Here is a 25556-nt window from a genome sequence, read left to right on the forward strand (position 1 = left end):
CTCACTGGTAAACCAGCCTCAGTTTCCCTGGGTCTCTCTCAACTCAGCCAGCATCGTTTATGCATCTGCCACTCCAGATCTTGTGAAATTGGACTGGGATTTCTGAGTGGGAGGTTATTTCTCAGGCAAGGGGGAGGTGCAGTTTGGATCGGGACTGCAGTATGTGGTAAAAAGGATCTTTGGCCTTCTTCCCCCACTGTTTCCTGGAGCTCAAATGCCCCGAGAACAACTGTTGGTCAGTCCTGCTGGTAAAAAAGACTCATAAGCAAGTTTACGGGACCTCTGACGGGAACTGGATTTTCGTCCAACGGGAATCACAGCAGCAACACGGAACCATCTCAGGTCAAGCTTCCCTTTTTTCCGCATGAGGACAATGTTGACTGAATGCAAAGGCAAGAACTGTGGAGAAGGAGAGGCGCTTTGAGACATTATTTTAAAGGGGGAGGACACCAACCTGGCTCTCTTGCACCTGGAAGCGACGTATCAGCATGGACGCCGGCAGCATTTTTAATTTTTAAAATAAAACCAGCAGTGGTGATTGGCAGGAGGGCACTGAAGCACGAGGCCTGGCAACTTACAGTGGAGGTGGGGTAAAGAATCAGAGGCTGCCTGCCAAAGCTGGCAATGTGGCATTCCTAGAATTGAACTCACCTTGGCCTCATGCATGCAAGCGGAATATGCTTGAAACACTAACCCTCCAGAGCTGGCAGCTATGAGCAGCATCGGAGGACTTGCGCTTGTGCCATTCAAAATTCTGCCAAGCGTTTCCGACAGGTGTCCCAAAATGCAGCAGGGGCCGGCACCAAAGTGCACGCTGTAGTGAATTCTGCCACACTAAATTTAATCTTCGGGCTTGCAGGGGCAGCACTGAGCTGAAAAAATTGAGCCTGGGATCAAGCAGTAGAGCCGTGAAAAGGTGGGAGGTAGCGGGCTATGGAAGAGAAGGAAACAACTTATGAAGTATTGTTTTTCCCCTCGGCGTTTCATCTTGAAAGGCCATGGGGAGCAAGGAAAATTAGCCAGCAGACTGAGAAAAACACAGCCCAAATGCTGATTTCCAAAGGAGATGCGTTGAGGCAAGCCTCGGACAAAAATTTGAAACTCAACGCTCGGCTGGCAATCGGTGGAGCCTTGTAGCTCAAGGTCAACTAAAAGTTGTTGGCGCGCTCCTACCAGAGTACAGCAATCAGAGGTCTGCCCTCTTCTTTCACCTCATCATTTCCAGTTTCCAGACTTCTCCGGCAGCACTGAGATCAGCTTTGGGTTGCTATGCAGTGCCTGACAACCAGGCGGAGGGTCAGAGACGTGGAAGACCCTGGAGAGTCCCTGCCACTCTTCGTGGACAATACTGACCTTGAAGGACCGAGGGACCGATTCAGTATGTAGCAAGTTACTACGATAGACCTGTAGTAATATGCGAGACCTGAGGTGTGTGCATTACTGCAAGAGCATATGAAGAATACCCTACAGGGAGCATCAGAGGAGATGTGTCGTTAGCCTATTCAAATCGGGAGCTTCCTGATACGTTCAAATAATCTCCTCCAGTGTCCTGATTGGCTGAGTTGGAGACTTCCTGCTCCTGTGAGCACGCTTCCTCCCTGCTTGCCTCCCAAACAACGGTTAGTCAGTTGGACTGCTAGGATTCTCTCTCTCTCTTCTCCCTTCTTTACAAAGCTGTTTCTCTTCTCGGTAAAACTGTTTTATTCTTTCAGCAGCCAGTGCTCTGCCAAATTGCATAATTTAACTCTGCCGACAAGACCTGGCATCTCAGGGGGCGGGGGGGGGGGAGCTGTGTTTGAGCTCCCAAATTTGCCTGCCTTTGATTTTCAAGGCTGCAATTCAGCTTTTCTTTCTATCTATCCTATTGGGTGCACAGAGAGGGAATCCGGTGGGGAAAGAACGCGCCAAGAATGGATCCGAAAGCTTCGGGGGCACCATTTGCGTCAGAGATCTCCGTCAAGCGGCACAGCAGGAGGGAGGGGAGTGCCGCTTGGGAGCAGCCGGCTTCACCCAGGCGGGCAGTTAACATGTTCTGCATCAGTTGAAAGGTCAACTGCCAGCCCCCGAGGAGAAACTTTGCCGTCTGGAAATCGCAAGCCAAGTGTTAGAGGGTAAAGCTTTGTGACAAGGGCAGAGGGAGCCAAATGCCTTTCTGCTGCTCCGTGGGAGAACTGACACCACTTGCTCTGCACAATTAGAGTCCCAAAGCAGCTTGCAAACCCCTTTCCCTTCTTCTCCCCTGGGAGATAGGTGGGGATGAGGGAGCTCGGAGAGAACTGCTCTGCAAGAACAGCCCTAAGAGAACTGTGACTGGCCCAGCTGGCTGCATGTGGAGGAGGAGTGGGGAATCGAACCCGACTCTCCACTGCTCTTTGACCATTACACTACGCTGTCTTTCCAGGAAGCAGCTTCCCTTTCTGTAATGGAAGGCTCTCCATTAATTTCCCTCAGCATTCCACAACTGAGGATACATCTGCCCATTAATCTCCAATTCTGACATATTCCTTTCCGTCACCATGCTCCCCCTCTTCTCACCTTTAACCCAACCAAATGATATTCTTAGAAACTAACCTCATTAGAAACTAACCTCCTGTTTGGATCTTGCATCTGTCCCCATAACCGGTGTCACTCTTTCCCAAAATTCATCAGCATATTCAGAAAGAGAAGTCTGCCCTTTGAGTCAGGCAGAAAAACCTCCAGAGTTCCTGATTTCGTTCTCTGCAAGACACATTTTCCCGCGAGTGAACGGCCAAGGCTAATCTGAAAACTGGAACAGAACTGGTTCCGGGCTTCCTTTATCACCATCTGCACCATCTTCTGTAGCCAACACAGGCCTCGTCCATTTTAACGGGCTGATCTCTGAACCTACCAGGCCTTCCGGAAGATGCCTGGGGAGAGCCAGTCCCAAAACACTCCAATCCCGCCATAGTAGATGGCGCAGAACTCTCTGGGGCTCAAACCTGGGCCCAACCTTGGGGGCCACACAGTAGCAGGTTAAACATACCCCTCTTTGGGGCTGCTGTTAAAACAAACGCCCATGGCTTATTTATCGTGCTTTGGCTTGGAGCATCACCTTGGCGAGCCTGGGCTTTGAGCTGATGTATTTTGTAGGGTGCATATTTTAGCCTAAAGGCTCAATATTTGCAGAGCATGCATACCGTGTGCAGTAATAGAAATACATCAAGAAGGGAGGGAGAGAGGGAGGGAGGGAGGGAGATGTAGTGTACAGAAGGAAGGAGGAAGATGCGGTGTCCAGAGTAGAGGAAGGGAGGGAGGGAGGGAGGGAGGGAGGAGAAAGATGCTATGTCCAGAGTAGTGGAAAGAAGAAAAGAAGGGAGGGAGAGGAAGGAGTTTAAGGCAGGAGAAGGTGTGCAGGCTCACCCCATCCCTAGTGCAGATACCACAAGAGAACTCAAGCTTGGGAAGAGAACAGTGTAAGCAACCGGTTCCATAGTTTGTGGCAAAGTCCGCTAGGCAGGAGGGGAAATGCTGGAGAACCCCTCTAGAGCTCCCAAGGACTCCTGGTTGGGAATTCCCGGTTTATCCTCTTGAAACCACCCATGCTTGTAGCTGCCATCACTTCCTGCAGCCGTGAATTCCACAGGTTAACGTCTCTTTGGGTGAAGATGCCGACTGCCCATGAATTTCACGGAATGCCCACAGGGTGCATTGTGAAAAAGGGGAAAGGTGCTTCTTTCTCTGCCTCCTCTACCCCGGGCATAATTATGTAAACCTCTATCATATCACCCCCCTCAAGTCATCCAGGCGAAAGAGTGCTAACCTCTCTAAGCTCTCTTCATAGGGAAGGTCTTCTGTCCCCTTTGTCATTTTAGTGGTGCTTTTCTGCCCCTGAGGTTCTGCGGTGGGGAGAGACATGTGAAAGGATGGGGAGGGGGCTGTGGCTCCGTGTCAGAGCCTCTGCTTGGTATGCAGGAGGTCCTAGGTTCAATCCCTGATACCTCCAGGCAAGAGGGGATGGGAAAGACCTTGGCCTGAGACCCTGGCTCAGTGGCAGAGCCTCTGCTTGGCAGGCTGGTTCAATCCCCTGCACCTCGAATTAAAAGGACCAGGCAGAAGGGGGTGGGAAAGACCTCTGCCTGAGACCCTGGAGGTCTAACTGCCAGTCTGAGTAGCCAATTGATAGACCTAGGTTCTGATGCCGCAGAAGACAGCTTTGTGGGCAGTTCTGTCCTTTCCTTTCCTTGGGGCCCCACAAATCCAGTCCACTGCCGTTGAGTTTAGCTGACATAAAGAATTCTCCAGCCTCAGAGCTTCTTAGGGGAGCTTCAAGGATGCCAAGCTATCAGGAGCCAGAGAATTCCTCCCTCCCTCCCTCCCTCCCCCTCGCTTTTGTTTGTCGATCCTGTCCCTCCAGCGCCGTTATGAATTGCGGAGGCTGACAAGGAGAAAATGCAACCGTGAGGAACGGGCCTTGTAAAGGGGCTATCAGGGATTTCTGTCCGGGGAGCTAAGCCAGACGCAATCACCTCTCACGACTTAAATTAAACTTGGCTGCGATTGAAGGGGCCAGCTCGCGCCTGAAGGCCTGTTTCCAGGAGGGGAAAGCAAGAATTATTCTCGGAGTTAGTCGGAATGGCGGCTTCTCTGCAATCCATCACCGAACCACAAATTTCCTTCCTTCTCTTCGAAAGCGATGTCATGTATTCCTGCAGGGACTTATTTCAGTCACGCTGATGGGGACCCACCTTCCGGCACCGGTCCCCACTCCTTCATTCTACCCCCACAACAACCCTGCGAGGTAGGAAGGCACTAGCCCAAAGTCTCCCAAGCAAGCTTCCACGGCACAGCAGAGATCTGAGCCCAGGCCCCTCCCAGCACCACACTTTCAAGGCCGCTGCCGGCCCTCAAATTGTTTCACGGCTGCTGTTATTTATGGCTGCAGCACCTGTTGAGTTTCAGGGCTCCTGCTGTTGCTGTTTTGCTGTTTTTAAGGGCTGCGTTTCGGGACTTTAAGGCTGTCTGCTCTGTGTGCTGGTTTTTGTGGGACTCTGCGAGATCTGCCGTGTGCATGATTCAAAAGCACCCGAAGAAAGCCCTGCAGGGGGCATCGGAGAAGACGTCTATTTAGCATAGTTAGATTAGGGACTCCCTGATCTGTCTCACATGACCTCCCTCTGTGTCCTTCCTGCTCTTCTGAGCACACTTCCTTCCCTGCTTGCCTCCGGAACAGACAGAAAGGTAGGTTGGAAATGTTGCCGACAGAGAATTTACAGGGGAGAATCTGGCAAGGGGGTTTCACCTGTGCTCTTGGCTGCATCACAGTCTGCCCTCTGAAGCGGCTGTTTTCCTCAGGGAACTTGATGGGTAGTCAACCTGTGGTCCTCCAGATGTCCATGGACTACAATTCCCATGTGCCCCTGCCAGCGTTCGCTGGCAGGGGCTCATGGGAATTGTAGTCCATGGACATCTGGAGGACCACAGGTTGACTACCCCTGGTCTAGAGGTTAGTTGGGATTCGGGGAGACCTCCAGGCACCCCTCACTGACCTAGAGGGGGTTTTGCCTTGAGGAAAGCAGTGCTCACTCAGACGCCCCTTCAGCCAGCTCCGCCTGCTGCCCTCCCCAAGAGAAAAGAGCAAAGCTGTCCGCCAAGGAGGGGAAATTCCTCCTGCGGTTCGCATCTGCCATCGTGTGGCCATCAGAGGCAATGCACAGAACTCAGCTAGTTTGCTGCAAATCGCCGGCAGAGGAGGGGAGGGGAATTGAGCTCCCGGTGAGATGTCAAACAATGGCCTTTGTAGTTAATCCAGGGGTTACGGGGCTTTCCCCGGAGGTCCAGATGGCCGCTGACATCACTGGACGTCCCTGGAGCCCACTTCCCCTGTGGCTCTACAGGCCTAGTCCTTTTCTCCACAATGGAACCAGTGAAAGATTGATTAATTGGCTGCCTCCCATATCTTATTTCCACACCCACGTCTCTGAAGGGGCCTGTCCCCACCTCCAGGTTTCCTAGCCTGAAAAATATTTCAGGGGGACCTACCTGGTCAAAAGCTCAAAAAGGGCTGCCATAGAGTCTAGGAGACATGGCAGTCCTAGAGTGGCATCATATTGCCTCTGCTCTCTCTCCGGTCCCCAGACACCACCCCGCCAGGCAATCCCCTCCAAACTCTCTAAGACTTTCAGGGGTGCCTATCAGTCCGCCCAAGAAAGCCTGCAGCTCATGGTGACAACTCTCAAGCATTGGGTTGGTTGACATTTATTGCACGTTCCTTGCATGACATGACCTTGAAAGTGATGGGGGGGGGGACTCAGTGGGCCGGGTCGCACGAGGGACTGTGGAACATGACAACAGACTGAAACCAGCGATCAAAACATTCAGGATGAAGAGAAACGCTTGCTGAATACATTTGTTCTGTACAGGTTATGCTGCAGACACAGAGGCCCGTGGGAGAGATGAACGTCAGCTGCTACTTATACGCAAGGGTTAAGTGCCGTTGCAGAATGGGGAACTCTGGGGCCTGGGCGTGGAAGCAGGCCTGTCTGCTTTTCTAAGAGCGGACAAGCAATATGGCTTTTTTGACATCATCAAAGGGGAGAGGAAGGAAGCAGCCGGAGTTTTGAAGTCCATCAAGTGGAAGGAATAGAATACGGTCCATGCGGTACCCGGAATATTCATCGAAGACCATCTTCCACTAAGCTGGTATATGTCTGAAGGTTTGTAACAGCACTAGAGTCAGTTTTGTCTTTGCAGATGGCTCATTTTCCTGCTGTTTTTTACAAAATGAAATTGTCTCAGTGAAGGAAAATCCTTAGCAGCCAACTTCCCCCTGACTGGCTTCAAATTGCTTCTCTGTCCAGGAATGTCCTTGTGTCTCGTCTTCTTTGACACTCGCATGGCCCGGCTGGCCATGTGGCAAAGTTGAGCCACTCAAATTGTTTTTGCGTTACCTATGCGCCTCTGAGCGCTCTGGACGCCACCTGCCAATGGCACCGAGATGTCCCCCACACTCCCACACAAATAAATAAGTGGTTCCATTTTGTCCTCACCTCCTGGAAATGCAACCAAGCACAGATTTATCACGAGCAAGTGAGTCTAAGCAGCATCTCCAAGAGTTCTTAGGTCTTTACAGCTTGGCAATTGTTCCTTTCCCTCGGCGAGGACATGGTTTCAATTTAAACTGTACAACAACATCTGGCAGGTCTCCAAAGGACAACTGAAATGGTTCTTCCCCAAACTGTGCTGTATAGCACAACAGATAAGACCCAAATCGATCAGCAACTCAACATGTTTTTGTTAATTAATATGGCTGTAATGCTGGTAAATTAATTCCTGCTGTTTCTGTACTTTGCACTTGATCCCGAGTCAGCCCCCGTCCCCTATTTACACTCGGAATATGTACATATTTGGTTTCTGACGTCGTTTGATACCCACTGAATGAAACGAGATAGAATGAGACACAAAAAAAGACGTCTTCCCACCGGGAAACATCCCAGAACAATGAATTTGAAATACTGTCATGTGCGAATGTTCGCGCTCTCATTAGACACTGTTTGGCCACCATGCGCCATCTGAATATTTCGGTTCTGAACAATGACTGAGTGCTTGAAAACGAAAACGAAAGTTAATTCCAAAGAGTGTTTTTTAAAAAAATTGTAAAGCAAACACGGGCCAAGGTTTTTCCAAAATAAAACGTCTTCTTCAATCTTTGTTCTTGCCTCGATCTTTTTCTCCCGACGTAGAAGTCTAATCCATAGTAGACACTTCACATCCTTTCCACAAAAGGAACCGGCTACATGGAGGGTCAAGTTCTCAAAATGGAAATCCTGACCCCCAGCAAATGACTAGCCAATCGCTGACCGTTGCTCAAAAGGGCAGCTTTACCCAGGAAACGCACAAGCGGTTTGCAAACTTTCTCCTCACCGAATCGGCAGGGTACGAACTTGGTTTCTCGTTTTGCTAATTACTCGGAAAAGGGACAGGGATGTGGTGAACGAGTCAAGCCCCCTGCCTCGCTGTTTTAAAACATACATAAATATACAGACATGCACGATCACGACTTTGCGTGATCTCGGTTCGGGCCCTAGAGGTTTGCGCGCATTCGGCAGCCGCGAGAGGCTCCCATCGTCTGGCGAGGGGCAGCCGCAAAGCAGATGAGCTGAGCTCAGCGCATGTGTTGGTGAGCGTGTGTGTGTGTTTGGGTGGGAGAGACTCTGACAACATCGCTCAAGAGTCCTAGAACTAAGGGGAAGTAAATGTCATCACAGTGGGCTGCCTCTTCCTTTCTTCCCCATCGCCGAAAACTGGAGGTGCCGGCCAAGGATGTATCGGTGGGAAATAGTTGACTTCCTTCTGATGGCGCTTCGTTTCCGCCACAGCCGTGGTCAATTCCCCCTCGAGCCACTCACATCAGGACCTGGTCACGGGTTTCCGGCAACCGCAGGGCGAGGAGGCCTCCCGCGACCAGAGCGGAGGAGGCCAGGAGGATGGGGATCACCTTGGTGATGCCCACAAAGGAGGCGAAGATCGAGTTCCCCAAGATGGCGCCGACCTTGCACAGCCCATTCAAGATGCCGAAGGCCGTGGCTCTGCAGGGGGGGGCAAGGAGAAATGAGAGGCCGAAGGTCAACAGAATGTGCTGCTGTTGATCTGGAAAAATATCTCAACGTTTCAGCTACTGGAAGGTTCTGAATGGGACTCTCCCTTCCTAAATACCCATCCGCCATCTCCCATAGAGGCCACTGGGAAGAATCAACCATGAATCCATCCATGAATCCAACTCCTCCCCCTCCTCAAACGCTTATCCCCCATCCTCTAGAGTCATGGGTGCCCAAACTGTGGCTCTCCAGATGTCCATGAACTACAGTTCCCATGAGCTCCTGACAGCACGGTGGTTGGCAGTGGCTCATGGTAACTGTAGTCCACGGACATCTCGAAAGCCCCAGTTTGGCTACCCCTGCCATATACCATCTACTCATTCTCTCCCATAACACACAAAAAGTCTACAGGTGGTTTCCAATTAACAAAAACTACAGGTGTCATCTTTTCTCTAATGAAGGAAGCAAGATTGACCATTGTTTTTATCCACCATCATTTTTATCGACCGGTGACAACTTCCCTGATGACTGATTGTTTCTAGAAAGTGGGTGGGGCCAGGTAGGGCTTTTGCCCCCAAGACTTTTGATTGGCCACCAGAGATTTGATTTGTTGAGCAGATACTTAAAAGGGCTGCTTTGGCTGCTGCTGCCACTACAGCACAACGATCTTCCCTGTGTGACTGGAGGTAAATAGCAGCTGCCATTTTGTGGCCTGCTCCGCCTCCTGTGGCAGCCATTTTGTGACTGGCTCCGCCTCATGCAGCAGCCATTTTGTGGCTGCGCTTATTGCACTGTCGGAACTCAGAGGATGCCCGCAGGCTCAAAAAGATTGGGGAACCCTTGCCTAGAGAGGCTGCAAGGAAGAGTCGCTGCTTATCCACACCATCTTACATCCAAACATGACTCCCCATCCCCAAATCCTTCCTCCTGCTCCCCTAGAGAAGACCCTGAGAAGAGTCACCGTTTATGTGTGGGATACAGCTCCACGGTGATCACGTCCAAGGCGTTCCAGGCGGCGATGCTGGTGCTGCAGAAAAGACACTGCCAGCCAATCATGGCCGATTCGCTGTTGCCGAAGAAGAGGAAGAAGCAGCAGACCGCTGAGATCAGCATGGAACCCCCTGAGGAAGGAGCGAGAGACGGGAGGGTGTGAGTCAGAGACACAATGCAGAAGAACGGAGATGGTACTTGTTACCGGTTCAGGTGAGCCACTGAGTTAGTCTGGACCAGCAGGTCACAGCCTGAGACCGCCTTGAAGACCCACTGAGTTTCATTCCGGGTAGCAGCTTTCGTGAGCCGGAAGTAGCACAGACTGAAGGAGGACTCTCCCATTCCCACTCCTCACAAACAGCCTCCCATTTGCTCTCCCGTATCTTGTAGCCCACTCACCGATCATCTTGATCCGGCCTATTTTGTCCATCAGCAGGGCCGAGATGATGTTCCCAGGAAGCACCGAGAGGCTGCCCAGGAAGCTGACCAGGTAAATCAGAAAGTCATTGTCTTGTTCGAAATCCAGGTGGCAGCCTTCCTTTGGTTCCAGGAAGGTGGTGTTTTCGAATTTACAGTCAATGAATTTATGCTCGTAGAGATCTGAGGAGGGAAAGAGAGAGCTGACGGATCCTGGAGAATCTCTCAGGGCATATCTACATTATAGCTTATACACAGCCTCCATAACTGCTTTTAGTCTTCACTGCTAAGACTTCCACTAAAGAATCATGAGAACTATTGTTTGGGAACTGTTGTTTGTTGAAAATTATCTCCTTATAGCATATAGAACTGGTTAGAGGGTTGGGGAAAATCTTTAAGTGGCACTGGGTAGCTCTAGGAATCACCAGAAACTATGGTTTACCATTGAGTGTCTGAGATTCCTAGAGCTTCCCTAACCTCTTCTGACATCGGCATGCTGCCTGGCAGAATATAGTAGAAAAAGGGAGTTGGTTTTTATACCCCGCTTTCACTGCCCAAAAGAGTCTCAGTGGCTTACAATTGCCTTCCCTTCCTCTCCCAAGAACAGATACCCTGCGAGGCTGAGAGAACTCTGAGAGGACAGCACTATCAGCCTCTCCACATGGCAGCCATTTTGTGACCCTCCTCTCCTGACATCCATTTTGTGAGGGTGCCCAACACCTGCTCTGAAAAGCCTGACCGTGCCTTACAAGTTTAACAGGTTTGGAGGCCTTTCTTTGCTCTAGAAGGGTTTCCTGAATGGGTGGCAGTTCTTACATTTAAAAAAAAAATAATTAAACATTTATTGGGTAATAGCTTCACGCCAGGAACCAAAAAGTTATCGCTTCTACAGCCTCTTCTATCCCTTCCCACGTCAGTGCCTCAGCTCCGTCTCCCACTGCTGCACAAAAGGAAAGCACACCAGTTGCGCAAGCATGCACATGCTCTTCCCACCCACCGGTGTTATAGAAGATGGTGGAGATGAAGGTGCACTCCTTGAAGAAGGTCTCGCTGGACGTCACGTCTTCGAAGTAGCATTCCTCAAAGAGGGAGTCCTCAAAGGTCACGTCCTTGAACTTCATCTTCATGAACCTGCAACATCGGAAGGGGCCAGCATCAGCGACTGGAGGACGGCGGATCGTTACTCCTGAGCACAGGACTTGTGGCAGGGGGAGAGTCCAAGAGACGAGGCTGAACATTTGCCTTGTGTTTAGAAGATATCAAGTCCCAGCAAAACCCTGTGCCCCTGGTTAAAATAGGAACAGCGACACAGCACAAAAGATGCGATTCTCTGGTGTTGCATGTGCAACTTCATCTGGTTGCCACTAGATGTCAGGATACCCAAAGAGGGAAGAGGGTGGGGGGGGGGTGGGACATGAACATGGACAGAACTAGAGTTCATTGACAACCATTCATTTAGGTCTGGGTTTCTCTTCTATGCTGGGTTTACAGGAGCTTCACAATGCAAGGGAGACAACATTATCGCTCAAGGAGGGCTTGCATAGAAATGAACATTGAAATACGCATTAGAATACCAATTATACAGTCCTTTCCAGACATTACATCCGGAGGCCTGACCACTGCCAATATGCATCTGAACAGAATGCATGCATGTGTGCACAGCTTCAGGAGATGCAAAAGCAGACCCACACAATTAGAAATCAAGTGTTCACTCCCAAACAATAAAGCTGCACACACAAGTAAAACGCATGCATTTCTCTGATTCAGACCACATGGCAAGTGTGTGTATCAGAAGGATCTTGTTGCTGACCCCCTACACATACACACGCACCACCCTGGGGCCATAATAGCTTCATTTCACGGGCTTCTGCCTGCACTGTTGACCATCCGCATGTGGGACCCTTATGAGATTTCAAATTATAACAGTTGAGCCCCTTGAAATTCCAGACAGACAGCGTATCCCTGCTGGCCTCCAGAACAGGCAGAACGACTGCAGAACACCAGTTAGATGGTTCCGAATCTCTCTCCTCTCCCTACGCAAACTTTGTTTCTCTTCATAAAACTATCTGATTCTTGTGAGCAGCCTGGTGCCGCACCCCTCTTTGCAGAACGACCCAGAAAAAGCAAGGCACGATCCGGTCGCTGACCAGCTTCCAGCTATAGGGAGCAGTTTCCACCACTCCAAAATGCAAGCTGCAGAATGGAAAAAGCCGCATGCCTAGTGACTTTGAGTTGCCACTCACATCTGTAGCTATCGGATCAAGGTTGCACGCAGAGCACTCACTTGTCATTGAAGTATGTCCCATTCTTGTGGACCTGGTTCTCTAGGGTGAAGTTGAAGGTGAAGTGCTTCACTTCCTCGTGGTGGAAGTTTTTCTCGCGGGATTTATACGCCTCTTCCTGGTAATACCGTATCATGTCCGGGAACCAGACAATCAGGCCATAGTAACTGTGAAAGGAATAGAGGAGGAATTTTTAATCATGACGTTGGCTGGATTGCTATGTCACTTCTGGGGGAAAGCCAGAAGGGACATAGGGTAAGTCTAGGAATCACCAGAAACTCTATGGTTTCCCCATAGAGTTTCTGGTGATTCCTAGAGCTACCCTAAGTCACAGCTGGGTTTTCCCCAGAATTGACGTAGTGACTCAGCCAATATTCTAACTCCCAACCATGTCCCAGTCCCCAACTCTCCCATGGTTGTTAGGCCTCATTCTGCCACCACACTTCTCAGGGTTTTGCAGAACTGATTTCTGCTTTGCGATTGGAGATAATTTTGGGAATATGGTACAACTGCCACCTGATTTCACCTGAAAGCAAAATTCCCAGGTGAGCCTGGCAGTCACTGCTCAGCCGAAACATCTGAATAATTCCAAAGGAAGCAAAGAAAATCTTGGATAATGCTAATAAACCATTCCTTGGGACCCTGATGGGGAACTATCCCAATGACACTGACCCAAAGGCTCTAAAGTTCTTCAGATCTTTGGTAATCAAGGTGAAAAGATACACATCTGCAGGAACGGTGTCAGCATACCCTTGGGGGGGGCAGCTGATGGACCCCAGAGAGCTAGAAGGTCCCCAGGGGTCATCTAGAACAACCCCCTGCAAAAGGCAGGGAATTCACACCTACTTACGGGTGACAAGCCTCAAGCCCAAACACATTTTAAAATCTTAATGCTTTACCTTGTCTAATTTTTATCTCCTGGTCTGTGACTGTTCAAATAAGGAAACAGAATGACGTCTTATGCCACGTACCTTAGTGCCATGGTAAACCACACGATGGCCAGAAGCAGAGTATTCATTCGGTACTGGGCCGTCAGACAATACAGGATGTTGTCCAAAACCTGAAAAGTCCGCGAGATCGATTATGGCTAAATCTTAGGATCAACTTGAGACACAGGTTATGGTTGTCCCTTGGAGACAGAACTTGGTTTATTTTGTGGCCACGTTGCATGGCTTCAGTCCCACCCCTGCTGCACACCATTTTCCTGACCTGAACTGCCCTGGGAATTAACGTTTCTTCTTGCATGGCAGTTTGTGTGTTTTTAATTGAACTGTTTAATGGGTTCACATCTTCCACCACCCCCAAAACCAAATGTTTTGTTTGCCGATAAGGACTCTCCCAAGATCCTGTCTTGGAAGTGTGCGTAACATGAGCATAACCCCAAATTGAGCTTGGGTTCTGTACCTGTTTGAAGGTTGTTGTGGCCCTGACCAATGACCGCTGGTACCATGTTCCAGTTGAGCTCTGGATCTCGATAAACTCATCTATCTGCTTTGGAGTCTTTATGTTGGCTACCTGGAAGAAACCAATATTTTCAGCTCTAGATACTGTTGAATGTAATACTCTTTCTAGCTCCAATTGACCCAACCTAAGTAGCCCAGGTCAGCCTGATCCTGTCAGATATCAGAAGCTAAGCAATCTTAGGAAATTCCTTGTTCTGACCCCAGTAGCTCCCAACCCTGTATCTCCTTGTTAATGAATGGATGATGCTTTGAAAGTATTCCTGACTGAACCAGATTCTTGACCTGCAATCTAATGGGAACATGACACCCTTGGATCCTAGCTCAACTAACCACCATGCTAGATCTCTGCCTAGGCATCTTCCCAGGCAACAGAATGGGCTTACCGTGAACACCCTCTCTGGCTCTCCTTTGGCCCTCATGTTAGTGTCATGGATTTGCTTGAGAATCATCCAGGCCTCATCATGCTTGCCTATCTAGAAAGACCAAAGCAAAGGATATCAGAAATATCATCTCACCATGAGGATGACTTCAATTCTTTAATGACCTCAAATCTCAACATTTTTCTCTGGTTTGGTTAAAAATCTGCAGGAAGAGGAATCTGTCGAATTGAGAGCGACAATGAGTTGTTGCAGGATTGAGTCTGAGCAGCTGTCATTTAACTATAAAGCCTCCTTGTTTGAATCCTGGAAGCCTTGACTTCTTAGACTGGACTGTCATGCTTGACTGACCTCTGGAATCCTTACAAGCCTTTGATTATTTGAAAGGACTGTGAAGCTTGCTACAGTCTGATACGAACAGGCCAGACAGGCACACAATCCTTCTTACCTCCAGCAAAAAACGTGGACTTTCTGGCATAAACTTCAGTGCCACGAGAGAGGCTATGCAAGGCAGAGAGCAGATAACCACAAAGACCCTCCAGCTGTGGAAGTGATAGTTGGTTCCCATGCTGAAGCCCCAGCCTGAAAACAGGAAGATAGAGTGAGGAGAGCTGCCTGCATTCTCCACTAATTTCTACTGGCTTGTTACAGAAGAGCTGTTTTTAATGGTACCTCATGTATGTCACTTTTAATCCTAAAATGCTGCGTGATAAATAGTTGTATTTTATTTTTTAGTTGTTCATCATTAAGGTTGGACTAGATGACCCCCGAGGTCCCTTCCAACTCTATGATTCTAAGTTCTTAGCATTGGATTTTTGCCTGTATAAATTCAGGCTAGGCAGGTGGAATATAAAGGACTGCCGATCAGTATTTTACTGGTCTCACCTGTGAAACCAGTACTGGGGGACTGAATGCCTATGAAACCCCTGAGCCCCCACTAGACTCAACCTGACTGGTAGATTCTCCACCCACAAATACTCCATACACTCTGCTCCACCCTAACAGCTCTAAGTGCTGGCATGAACTGGCAGAGGTGAGGAGGCTAAATGTAGCACATGGGTCTTAAAGCAGTTACCATAATGTGGAATGATGCTCCAGGCCATGACAGATGCGTAGAGACCACCGATCATCCAGAACATGCAAAGCCAGCTCAGGTGTTCCCCTCTCTTCTCACGGGACAAGAATTCGGAAAAATAAGCAAACACAATCGGGAGGGTGCCCCCAATTCTAAGGAAACAACAACGACAAAAGGAACAGGAAGAATCAAACACCCCTCAAAGTTGGCCTCAAGTCTGTACAAGTCATCCAGGGTTCTATTTTGAAGAATGTATATGGAGCAGAGGACCATTAGTAGCTATTGGCCCCAACGTATAGATGGAACTCTGTCTGGATCAGTGATTCTCTGCATTCTTGGAGTTGGGGGGGGGGGCACAGTGTGAAGGTTTCAGGACTTCTGGCCATCCTGGCGGACCTCCTGATGGCCATTGTGTTACACAGAGTTGGGTATTCCAAGTGAGGAAATTTCATGTGTCTGTTGAATTTATATTGTTTATTCTCATAGCAGAAGTCTTCTTTTCTGAGCACCCAACTGAGGCTCCCTTGGTAGTGTCTGAACACACCTAAAGCTCCGTTATACAGAATCAGACCCTGGGTTCATCCAGGTCAGTATTGGCGACTCAGACTGGCAGGCATTCCCCAGGGTCTCTGGCTAAGGTCTTTCACATTACCCACTGCCTAGTCCCTTTAACTGACAATATCGGGGATTGAACCTGGGACATTCTGCAGGCAAAAGCAGAGGATTTTCTACTGAGCCAAGCCTCTCCCCTGAGTCTGGGGGCATTTCATAGGGTGCCAGTGTATTTAAACATCTCAAAATCACAAAGGTATTCACAATGACTGCATTCCAATTCAGGGAACCCTTCGTACCTCAAATTGAGCAAAGCTCAGCTTTTTAAGGCAATATTTAGAACCTTAGCACTGAATATACATATATCTTAAAAAACCTCTGCCCCCAACCCCAGTCTCCCACCCTCAAGAAACATGGGAGGGGATGGTCAGAACATGGCTTCCACAGCAACACTCTAGGAATTTCCCTCATTTCTTTATGGTCCTTACCACAGAGATTCAGGTGGTAATTCCTAGAGTATCTCCTGGAAGTGACACCATATCCTCCAAGACCTCCACTCTCAACTTCCTGCAGCATTTGTCAAGAGAACATTGCTCATAACCCTATGGAGATGTCAAATCTTGCCGGCTTTCCTGGGCCTTTCCTGAGGAGAACCCCATACCTACCCAAAACCAGAGATAAGGCGGCAGAAGAGGAAGAATCCGTATCCCTGCACGAAGGAGGAGAGGAAGGCAAAGGTAGCGTTGATGGAGAGAGAGATGATGAGACACTGCTTCCGACCCAGTTTGTCGGCCAGGCCGCCCCACAAGACAGCACCCAGCATCATGCCCAGGTAGACAATCAGTCCTGCAGGAGAAACAGAGAGAGAAGAAAGGGAAGCTGCATCAGGTCAGGACATAGATATGTCAAATGCCCTCCGGTGGAAATTCACTCTTCTTTGAATCCGAGATACACAAGCGCTCAACCTGAATATATTTCCACCAGAGGGCATTGTGAGCTGACTCCTGTGGCCTAGCCTATGATTCAGCCCGCCTAAGCAGCTTAGAAGAACACGCAGGCATAGTACATATTCCCAATCATGGCCCGGTTTGATGTCTGAGACCTGCTTACCAACCCCAGCGAAACAGGGAAGGGGAGAAAGGCTGGAGGAATGAGAGTCCCTGCTTGACCGCAGGGAAAAGGAGAGGCAGGAATAATTTCTGTGGAAACAACAGGCAGGCAGGTTTTGGGGAAAACGAGCCATTTCAGCATCAGCTCTGACTCCGGGAAGCTAAGGCTGGAATACATTTTAGGGACTCTGGTTTCCTGCAGTGGATACAAAAACTACCCAGAGGCAAACGCTGGAACCTCGACACGTGAGAGATGGGAAGAGCGGCTTGGTGTTGGTCGCAATTTGAATCCGCAACCTGTTTAGTGAAAACTGGACAAGGAGGACCACAGCTTAGAAGATGCTCTGGCCGATGTACTGGGGATGGCGTCTGGCATTTGATGCTTTTAAGGAAAGCCAGTTTCTCAAGAGAGGTTTGGATGCCAACAGGACTTGTATATCCCGCTGGGATTTCAGGGGCAGGGGCAGGGCAGAGATGGAACAGCCTCCCTGCGAGGTGCCCCTGGCCCTCTCGCGGTTGATCTTCAAAAGGCTGAGGATAATTTTCATTCAGGACTGCATTGGACTCATTTTGAGCCAGTTTGGGACAGTAGTTAAGCGTGGCAGTCTTATAATCTGGAGAGCCGGGTTTGATTCCCCACTCTCCTCCACATCCAGCCAGCTGGGTGAGGCAGTTACAGTTGTGGGGAGAGGAGGGGTAGGCAATTGCAATCCCTTTTTGAGACACGAGGCCATCCACAGTTCTTTCAGAGCTCTCTCGGCCACACCTACCTCATGAGGTGTCTGTTATGGGGAGAGGAAGGGAAGGCAATTATCAGCCACTTTGCCATTTCTTTGTGTTGCGAAAAGCAATATGTTAAAGCCAGTTCTTTTTCTTCATATACAGGCAGCCCTAATTAAGATTTTTAAACTGTTGGCTTCTTATCATTGGGCAGTCCTCGTGGAGCTAATCCAATTGCAAAAAAAGTCTTGCCAACTGTGCATGGAGAACCGATTCGCCTCGCCCCCCATCCTGGCCCACAGGGCTTTGCTAAATTAAAAAACCACACAGCAGAAACGCTGTCGCAAGATCTTACAATGAAGGGCTTGGAGGGCATATTAAAGAGACCTCGCCGGAACCCGTAAATACTGTAATTTCTCCTAATCAGACTGCAAGCAAATCCTTCCCTGTGAATCACAGCTTTTGCCAACACTTGGCTGCAAGCCAGCCATGGCTCCCTTTCATCTAGTCATCATTCAATTTTGGTGTGTTCCCCCCGCCCCAAGGGGGATGTTTTCCATTGCTCGATCATGCATTCAAGGAAAGACGCACACCCATTTATTCTGGAATGGATTCTACAGTGGAATCTAAGCCTCCTGTTTAGAAGAGTATTTTGGAGATGCTGTCTTCTATGACTCTATAGGATAGGGATCCCCATCCAGGGGGCTGGAGAACCTGGGGTTACGCAAGTGGTCCCCAGGGGTTATGCAGCCTTCCCCAGAAGTCACGGGAGCCTGTGGCGAAAGGCACCCCCTTCTTAATATTACAAACACAGAGGGTTTTTTTTCTTCTAGGGTGGGGAAGCTATTGTCTTGCTCACCTTTATTTCACATGCTAATTGGCCTAGCCAGTAAACAGGCACCTGCTGGGGAAGAGAGGGATCCAAAATTCCCTAGAAGAAAAGAGTTTCCTGTGGGAGGGGAAGGGGGGTATTTCTGCTGCTGACCACGGGAAGGGGTGGGGAGTCTCTTTCACTTGCTGACCATCAAAGAAGGAGCTTGCTCACAGGAGAAGAGGTGAGCAGCCATCTTGGACCACATGGCTGCTAGGTGAGCTGATAACGCAATGAGAACTCAGAACCTTTTAAGCTCAGGTTCTCAGTTCGACATCAGATAGGTTATCTCCTCCCCAAGTGGGGATCTATTCTAGCCCTAGAGCGGAACAGCCCCTTGTAAAGGCAGAAAAGCAGGATGCAAACGTTGTAAGTAAAATAAAATAAAAAGTAAAATAAGAAGAATAAACAAGTGGGACAAATCTCAGTTCTGCAGGGATTTAACTCCCTGCAGTGCAATAGAAGGAATGGAAACTTGAACACTGAACAGGGCAAGAGAAGCGCAGAGTCCGGGACCATAAAACAGATTGATCCTGCAAAATTGAGCAGTGCGGTCATCCCCTGTTCCCCCAACCGTGAGCCCTGCCAACAAAAATCCAGGTTCCTTTTCTTTTATTTATTGTGGACATTTTTATGCCTCCTCCCCAGAGTCCAGCTCCTTCATCCTGCCGCCCTGCTGCTCCCAGATTAACAACAAATGACCCGGCAGAGTAGATTGCTTTCTGCGGAGAAAATCCATCTCGCCAGCTGTTCCGCCAAAGCTGCTTAATGAAACAGGACACATGCGCAGGCGCACACTGTCTCTGACCTCGCCCATCCATTTCGGTTTGTACCGCTGGTGTGTTATCATGAAGATCAGGGTCGGCACTGCCTGGCACCTGCCAAGGGACACCCCACCCCATCCAGGGAGTCTCAGATGATGGCCAGTCCCTGCCACTTCTCTCTGTTGTGGCTTGCTTGCCCTCTTGGAAAGAGAGTTGGACCTAAGAATTTCCCACAATTCTACCTGATCTTCAGCCAAACAGAATCTCCATTTACCTAACTGCCTTTTACCAGATGCAAGAATCAAATGCTACATTTCCTTTAGACGGGGGTGAATGGCAGTGGATGAATGCATTGCAACACCACCCCTAAGGCTTCCAGATCACCATATATTACCTCGTCCTGTTTGCAGTGTGAATAGAACAGGCGCGATTGGACAGCGTCCATGCCAACTGCACTGCCTTGATGGACCTCAAATGCTACCCAGACTTCTCACAGTCCAGACATAGCCTGAAGCGCTTGCTTCGTAAAACAAAGAATTAATCAACTAGAACATTGAGAAATTCAAGGCGCGTGGGAAGATGAGGGAGAACAGAACAAATTTCTGGAGGGAACATTATTTCTACAATTCTGGTTTCTTTTCTCTCTTTTTTTTACTCATGCTGCGCAGTATCAAAGGCAGATCAAAATGACTAATTGTTCTTATTAAATTTTGCTTCCCTTTGCTTCATTATTTTGTTACATCCCAGCTGCCTCTTTTAAAAAGCAGAGGGGGAAAATTCAATGCCATTTACACTTACGCCAGGGTCCACCGGGATGACCTGGCTTAAATCCACTCTGGCCTTCTCAACGGACCGAATTCTGAACTTGTTTATTTGGATGGAAGATACTGCCTTGCCTAAGGTGCAATCCTTTCTAAACTCAAGGAAATCAGTGGGCTAAGAATATGCTTGGGAAGCAAGATCTGTGGACACGCCCACCCAGGGTCCCTCCTCTTCCCACCCCCTCCATACCCATCACTGGCCATTTTGGGAGGGGGAGGGGTCAACATGACCATATATGTTCATATCAATAAATGCTTAAAAATGTTTAAAAATATATCAAAAATTAAGTGACATCATGGTATCAACAACACTTTTCTCTACCAAAAGGAGTCTCAAAGTGGCTTCCAGTTGCTTTCCCTTTCCTCTCCCCAAGAGAGCCCTGAGATTCCTGCTTGGTCAGAACAGCTTTATCAGTGCTGTGGTGAGCCCAAGGTCACCCAAGCTGGCTGCATGTGGGGGAGCGCAGAATCGAACCGTACATACCAGATTAGAAATCCGCACTCCTAACCACTACGCCAAACTGGCTCTCATAAATAAATCCGTAGGCCACTGGGGGAACATTCTTCAGAATGACACACCTAAGACTTTTTCATTTTCAAGTACAGATATATATATACATACATACAAACACAAAGCAAATCTATTTTCATACATTAATAAATATTTAATATTTAGTGGGTGGGGAAAAAAAATCTGCAACTTGGAATCGTGTGCTCGCTATGAAAAATGCAAATTGTTTACCATGGCGTGTGTCACTTTAGCAGGAGGGGGAACAAAATCTATTTATAATATTCAGCCATCTGTTTTCTTTTCTTTCTTTTTTTTAATTTCAACTCCACGGAACACATGAATGCGTGACTCAGCCCATCCATCAGTCCATCAAGGTCAGGACGACCAAATCAGGCGGGCAACAGTTCTCCGGGGCCTCTTGCAGAGGTCTTCCCCATCACTTCTCACCCAATCCTTGTAAATGGAGAGGTGGGAATTGAACCTGGGACCTTCTGCACACCAAGGAGATGCCATTTGCCCCTCCCCCTGCAAAAGAGCATTGTTTTAAATGCTCCCCAAGAGTGACAAGGGGAGTGTGGCCAGTGCTAAGGATTCCCATGTACTTCACATGACTCGGTTCCTCCAGAGCCTCACCTGTTTCTGTGGCACATTGTTCAGGTGGGCAGCTAGATTCCAGGAGCGCATTAGAGGCCAACAAGGTTTGGAGGACATGAACGTTCAAGAGCCAAAGCTCCCTTCGTCAGATATGAGTTGGAATGGAGATCTCTGAATCTTTATATCCCAGGCAGAAGGTTGGAGGGGTGTTCAAAAGAAGGAACTCAGGATGCAAAAGTACAATGCACATAATGATGATTAGAGCAGAGGGGAAATACTTTGGGGTAGAGAATTAGCACCTGTAGTGAGTTAAGTACCCTATGCCCCTCCCTATGCAGCTCTGGAGGGGTCCATTGTGCTGAACTTGTGAATGAACGCAAGTTCGGCAATCTCACATTGGAATCTCCTAGGCCCATTATGCACGGAGTGGAAAGTCTGCATTCGGGGTGGAATGGCGGCGGCTAAAATCAACAATTATGCACGCTGCAGGCGGCAACCGGGTGCAGAGTCAACTTATGCCGCCGAAAAAGCCTCATTAGCGAGATGCGGAAGAAAGTGGAGCTTCCTGGGACCAGGGCGCAACCAGAAGCGGCTCCGGAGTAGCCCTGTGCATAATCGGATACTCTGGGTTTTGCCGCCGTTGTGTTCCGTCCCGTGCATAATCGGTTTGCTTCACTTCTTCCTCCTCCTCGTTCTCCATGCCACCGTTTCAGCGGCCGTGCATAATAGGCCCTACTGAAGCCTCTCCGTTTCAGGACTGCCACTCTTAGAACCAGAAGGGAATGAACAGGAAGATTCAAATATTCTTCCCCTCGTTTTCAAGGGTTGTGGTTTTTGTGGTGTGTACAGCTCTCCAAAGTGCTCCCGGACTCTCATCCAGCTGTTCCGCTGTGGACCAAGGATACCACCCCCTGAAACTATGTCCTAAAGCAGGGGTAGCCAGCCTGTAGTCCTCCAGATGTCCATGGACTACAACTCCCATGAGCCCCTGCCAGCATTCGCTGGCAGGGGCTCATGGGAATTGTAGTCCAAGGACATCTGGAGGACCACAGGTTGACTACCCCTGTCCTAAAGACGCGGTACTCACCAAGCATCCCCTTGTTGGAGGATGACAAGCACATGTCCTTCTCCGCACTGGGCAGGACGAAGCCCACCACAAACACCTCCACGCCATCAGCCATCAGCGCCAAGCCCAGGACAATGAAGAGCATCCACTGGAACCGCCCGTGGCTGCATTCTTCGATGATCGTCTCATACTGGTGAGCGAGCCGCTCCTCGTCCTCCATCCTCTCGGCCACGAGGTCCGCGTGGTCTCGGAACTCATCGGCCACCCCTGCAGCTTTCTTCTTCTGCTTAGCCTTGATGTCGTCTGGGTGAGGGATGCCCTGGTACTCCCCTTCGTAGACCTCGTCGTCTTCGTCGTGTCCTTCCGTGGCATCGCTCTGGGCGTCTTCCTCTTGGCCGTGCTCCTCCCCGCCATGGTAATAGCCATCTTGGGGAGGGTAGCCCTCGTAATTGGTTCCTTGGTATCGGTAGTCGTCTGACGCTTGGTTCACCCTGTTCCGGTACCCGTCGTCCATCGTGAAGGTTTGCGTCTCACTTGAACTCTGGGCAGCTTTCCGCGGAGATGTCGGTTATATATCGATACGTTCTTAATCTGTCAATCGTTAGACACGCATCGCTTCAGCTCTGATCAGGATGCAAAAAAGGACGCCTGAATTCTGGGGGAACTCAGTAGGGGGTTAAATTGAGGAATGGTTTCTTCCCTCGCCCCTTGAAATGTGTCCAGTTTGTCGCAATTTCTGTGGCTCTGTCCCGCCACCTTCCTTCGACTGGCCGGAGAAGTCCAGCAAGAGACATGAAGGATCAGCCGTTCTGGGGAGCAGCGACTTAGTGGGGATGGTGAGCTTGTCTGCTTTTCTGACTCATTCTCTTACCAAAAGTCACGCCCTGGGGAAGAAAGAGAAACAGAAATGCCTTTTTAATACCAGATCATAATAAAATATTGCCAAGGAGCAGGCTACCCTTCCCAGAAATTCCAAGAACAGCCTTCTGAAGGAGATCCAGATGGGTCCCAAGTCACTCGGTAAGCTTCCATGAAAAAGAGGGGTTTGAACCTGCATCTCTCAGGTCCTAGGGCTGATGCTCTAGCCCAGGGGTAGTCAAACTGCGGCCCTCCAGATGTCCATGGACTACAATTCCCATGAGCCCCTGCCAGCACATGCACCACTACACCAGGGGTAGTCAAACTGCGGCCCTCCAGATGTCCATGGACTACAATTCCCAGAAGCCCCTGCCAGCATTTGCTGGCAGGGGCATCTGGAGGGCCGCAGTTTGACTACCCCTGCTCTAGCCACTACCCCATGCTGGTTCTCCTATACTTTTTGTTGGCAGAGTTTAAATATGCACAGCAGGAGCTGGGCACCAGGCTGCTTAAGGAATAGCTTTACTGAGAAGAGAAACCACCTGGCCACCCGACCTTGGCTATTCCAGCTCTCAGCTGCCTGAAGAATCAGTGCTTCCCTCTTTCCCTTCCTGCCCCATACGCCTCTGTCATTCCCAGAATCGGGTCAGTCCTCTTTATCCTTCATTTCTTCTTCCCTGACTCTCTAGTAATGTTCTGCCAACTCAAACCTTCGGTTTTGGTCAAGAGGAAGGAAAGCTGCAACATCCTATTCAAAAGAAATAAAAGCTCATCTCCCCTCACGCCCGAGATATTTAGACCCCACACAAAGGAAGATCAAATAAGCCAAGGAATTCAAAGGATGCACTTGCAGCCCTTTTTCATGGGAATTCCCTTAACAAGGAAGGATGACAGAACAGAACTGCAAAACTCAGAAATTCTTGTAAGGAATTGGAGCTGCCAGTCTCCACCTGGAGCCTGGCGTCTTCCCAGAATTCTGTTTTCCAGTCTACAGAAATCAGTTCCCCTGGAGAATATGGCTGCTTTGAAAGGTGGACAGGGGAGGGGAGGCCTTATGCCCACTGAGGCACCTCCCCTCCCCATCCCAGCCCCGCCAGGCTCCGCCCCCAAATCCCCAGGAATATTCTGATTTGGAGTTTATTTAAAACATTCATGTGCTGCCTTCCTATTTACAAAATGCAGAGGCCTGCTGTTGTCTGCCTTGGTGGTCTCCCATCCAGACACCAACCATGGTGTTTAGCTTCCAAAACCCCACAAGATCAGACTGGCTTGGCCCATCCAGGTCAGGTGTACAGACTGATGGCCCTGCATAAATAAGAATTGTGACAGGGTGTGATCAGTTAGCAGCGCTTTTGGGGAAAGAGTCTCTCATTAGGCATCCCTGAGTTTCTCACTGCCTGAGGGCACGGCCTCTGGCTAAGATTGCTTCATCGATCCAACACTTCATCTAAACCGGGAAGGGACCATTTGCCCTGCACTTCCTTCCCCTCCATCGTGGCACATTCTGAACAGATGGGATTTCTCCCCGCCCCCCTCCTGCCGGGCCGCCCTGTTGCACACGGATGACTGAGCAAAAAAATAGAAGCCCATCTCTTGTGGCCAATCAATTTGCCTTTGTGTTTCCCAAGACGTTTTGTTGCCAGGATTTATTTTAGACACCAAGGTGCCACTCGAGGCTCACAAAGAATTACGCTGTGGGAATTTTCAGCGTCAAGTCACCGGATTGTGGGTAAAGTAAAAGCAATGACCCATACGTCTCCCGTTTCTCTCTCTTCCGACCCTAAAACACTTCTGAAGAACCAGTCTCGTCTTTCCTCTCCTTTTATAAAAAAGAACAGCGGTCACAAAATTGCACGCATCGATCATCGCCCCCGTCAAAAACAAAGAGAAAGAACTGAGCCTCGGACTTGACTAGAAAACGCAAGCAGACGCTCAAATCTGCTTTATTGGCCAAAGTTTACTGCAGGCAGATTTACGGCATCAGATGCCGACCGCCTGGTTTGTAAAAAAATCCAACCACTGGGAATCAGCTTTTATACTTCACAAGGATCTGATCTGAACATCGGCCCGAGAGCGTTTTCTCGGGCTGCTGCCAGGAGACTTGGGAAGAGTCAAAGCAAAGAGAAATGGCGGCGCTTTTTCTAAAAAGCCGAGAAGTTATCTGACGGGCGTGATATTGCCAGCTGTAAGCGCCCTCGCTGGGGCTTATTGAGCTCTCTGCCGCCAATCTGTACGATATCCATTTCACAAGAAACCGAAAGGCATCCGAAGGTCAAGGCGACAAACAAGAGCACAGCTTCCGAGGGGGGTTTCAGCACCACGGACAGCGGCTGCTCATCCCAGGAGGAAGATCCATTTCCTCGGGGAATGGTTGGTTTGCCAATCAGAAAGCCCAGAGCTTATTTCTAGAGTTTCCACCTTGCTAGTTCTCTTTCCCACAAGGATATCCATGTGCTCACTTGGGCCAAGCTGCATGCTGGTGGGAGGTCAAAACAGGCATTTATGTTTGGAGAGGGGGGAGGAAAACAGCA

General features: G+C 49.4%; 1 protein-coding gene across 3 annotated transcripts in view; it reads right to left on the reverse strand.

Annotated features, from left to right (window-relative positions):
• Nucleotides 1-6200: 6200 nt before the first annotated feature.
• Nucleotides 6201-25556, reverse strand: part of SV2B (synaptic vesicle glycoprotein 2B) — a 46901-nt gene continuing 27545 nt past the window's right edge. For all 3 annotated transcript variants that reach the window (XM_077317662.1, XM_077317663.1, XM_077317661.1), the window contains 12 exons: nt 22189-23051; nt 16377-16557; nt 15160-15311; nt 14533-14666; nt 14091-14180; nt 13649-13759; nt 13216-13304; nt 12247-12411; nt 10960-11093; nt 9945-10145; nt 9517-9676; nt 6201-8546 (listed from right to left, as the gene is read on the reverse strand). In XM_077317662.1, coding sequence (XP_077173777.1) covers nt 8363-8546; nt 9517-9676; nt 9945-10145; nt 10960-11093; nt 12247-12411; nt 13216-13304; nt 13649-13759; nt 14091-14180; nt 14533-14666; nt 15160-15311; nt 16377-16557; nt 22189-22681 — 2094 coding nt within the window. In that variant the 5' untranslated portion in view covers nt 22682-23051 and the 3' untranslated portion in view covers nt 6201-8362. The remainder of the gene's footprint in view (nt 8547-9516; nt 9677-9944; nt 10146-10959; nt 11094-12246; nt 12412-13215; nt 13305-13648; nt 13760-14090; nt 14181-14532; nt 14667-15159; nt 15312-16376; nt 16558-22188; nt 23052-25556) is intronic.

Source organism: Paroedura picta, chromosome 18 (genome assembly GCF_049243985.1).
Source record: "Paroedura picta isolate Pp20150507F chromosome 18, Ppicta_v3.0, whole genome shotgun sequence".
Classification (NCBI taxonomy): Eukaryota; Metazoa; Chordata; class Lepidosauria; order Squamata; family Gekkonidae; genus Paroedura; species Paroedura picta.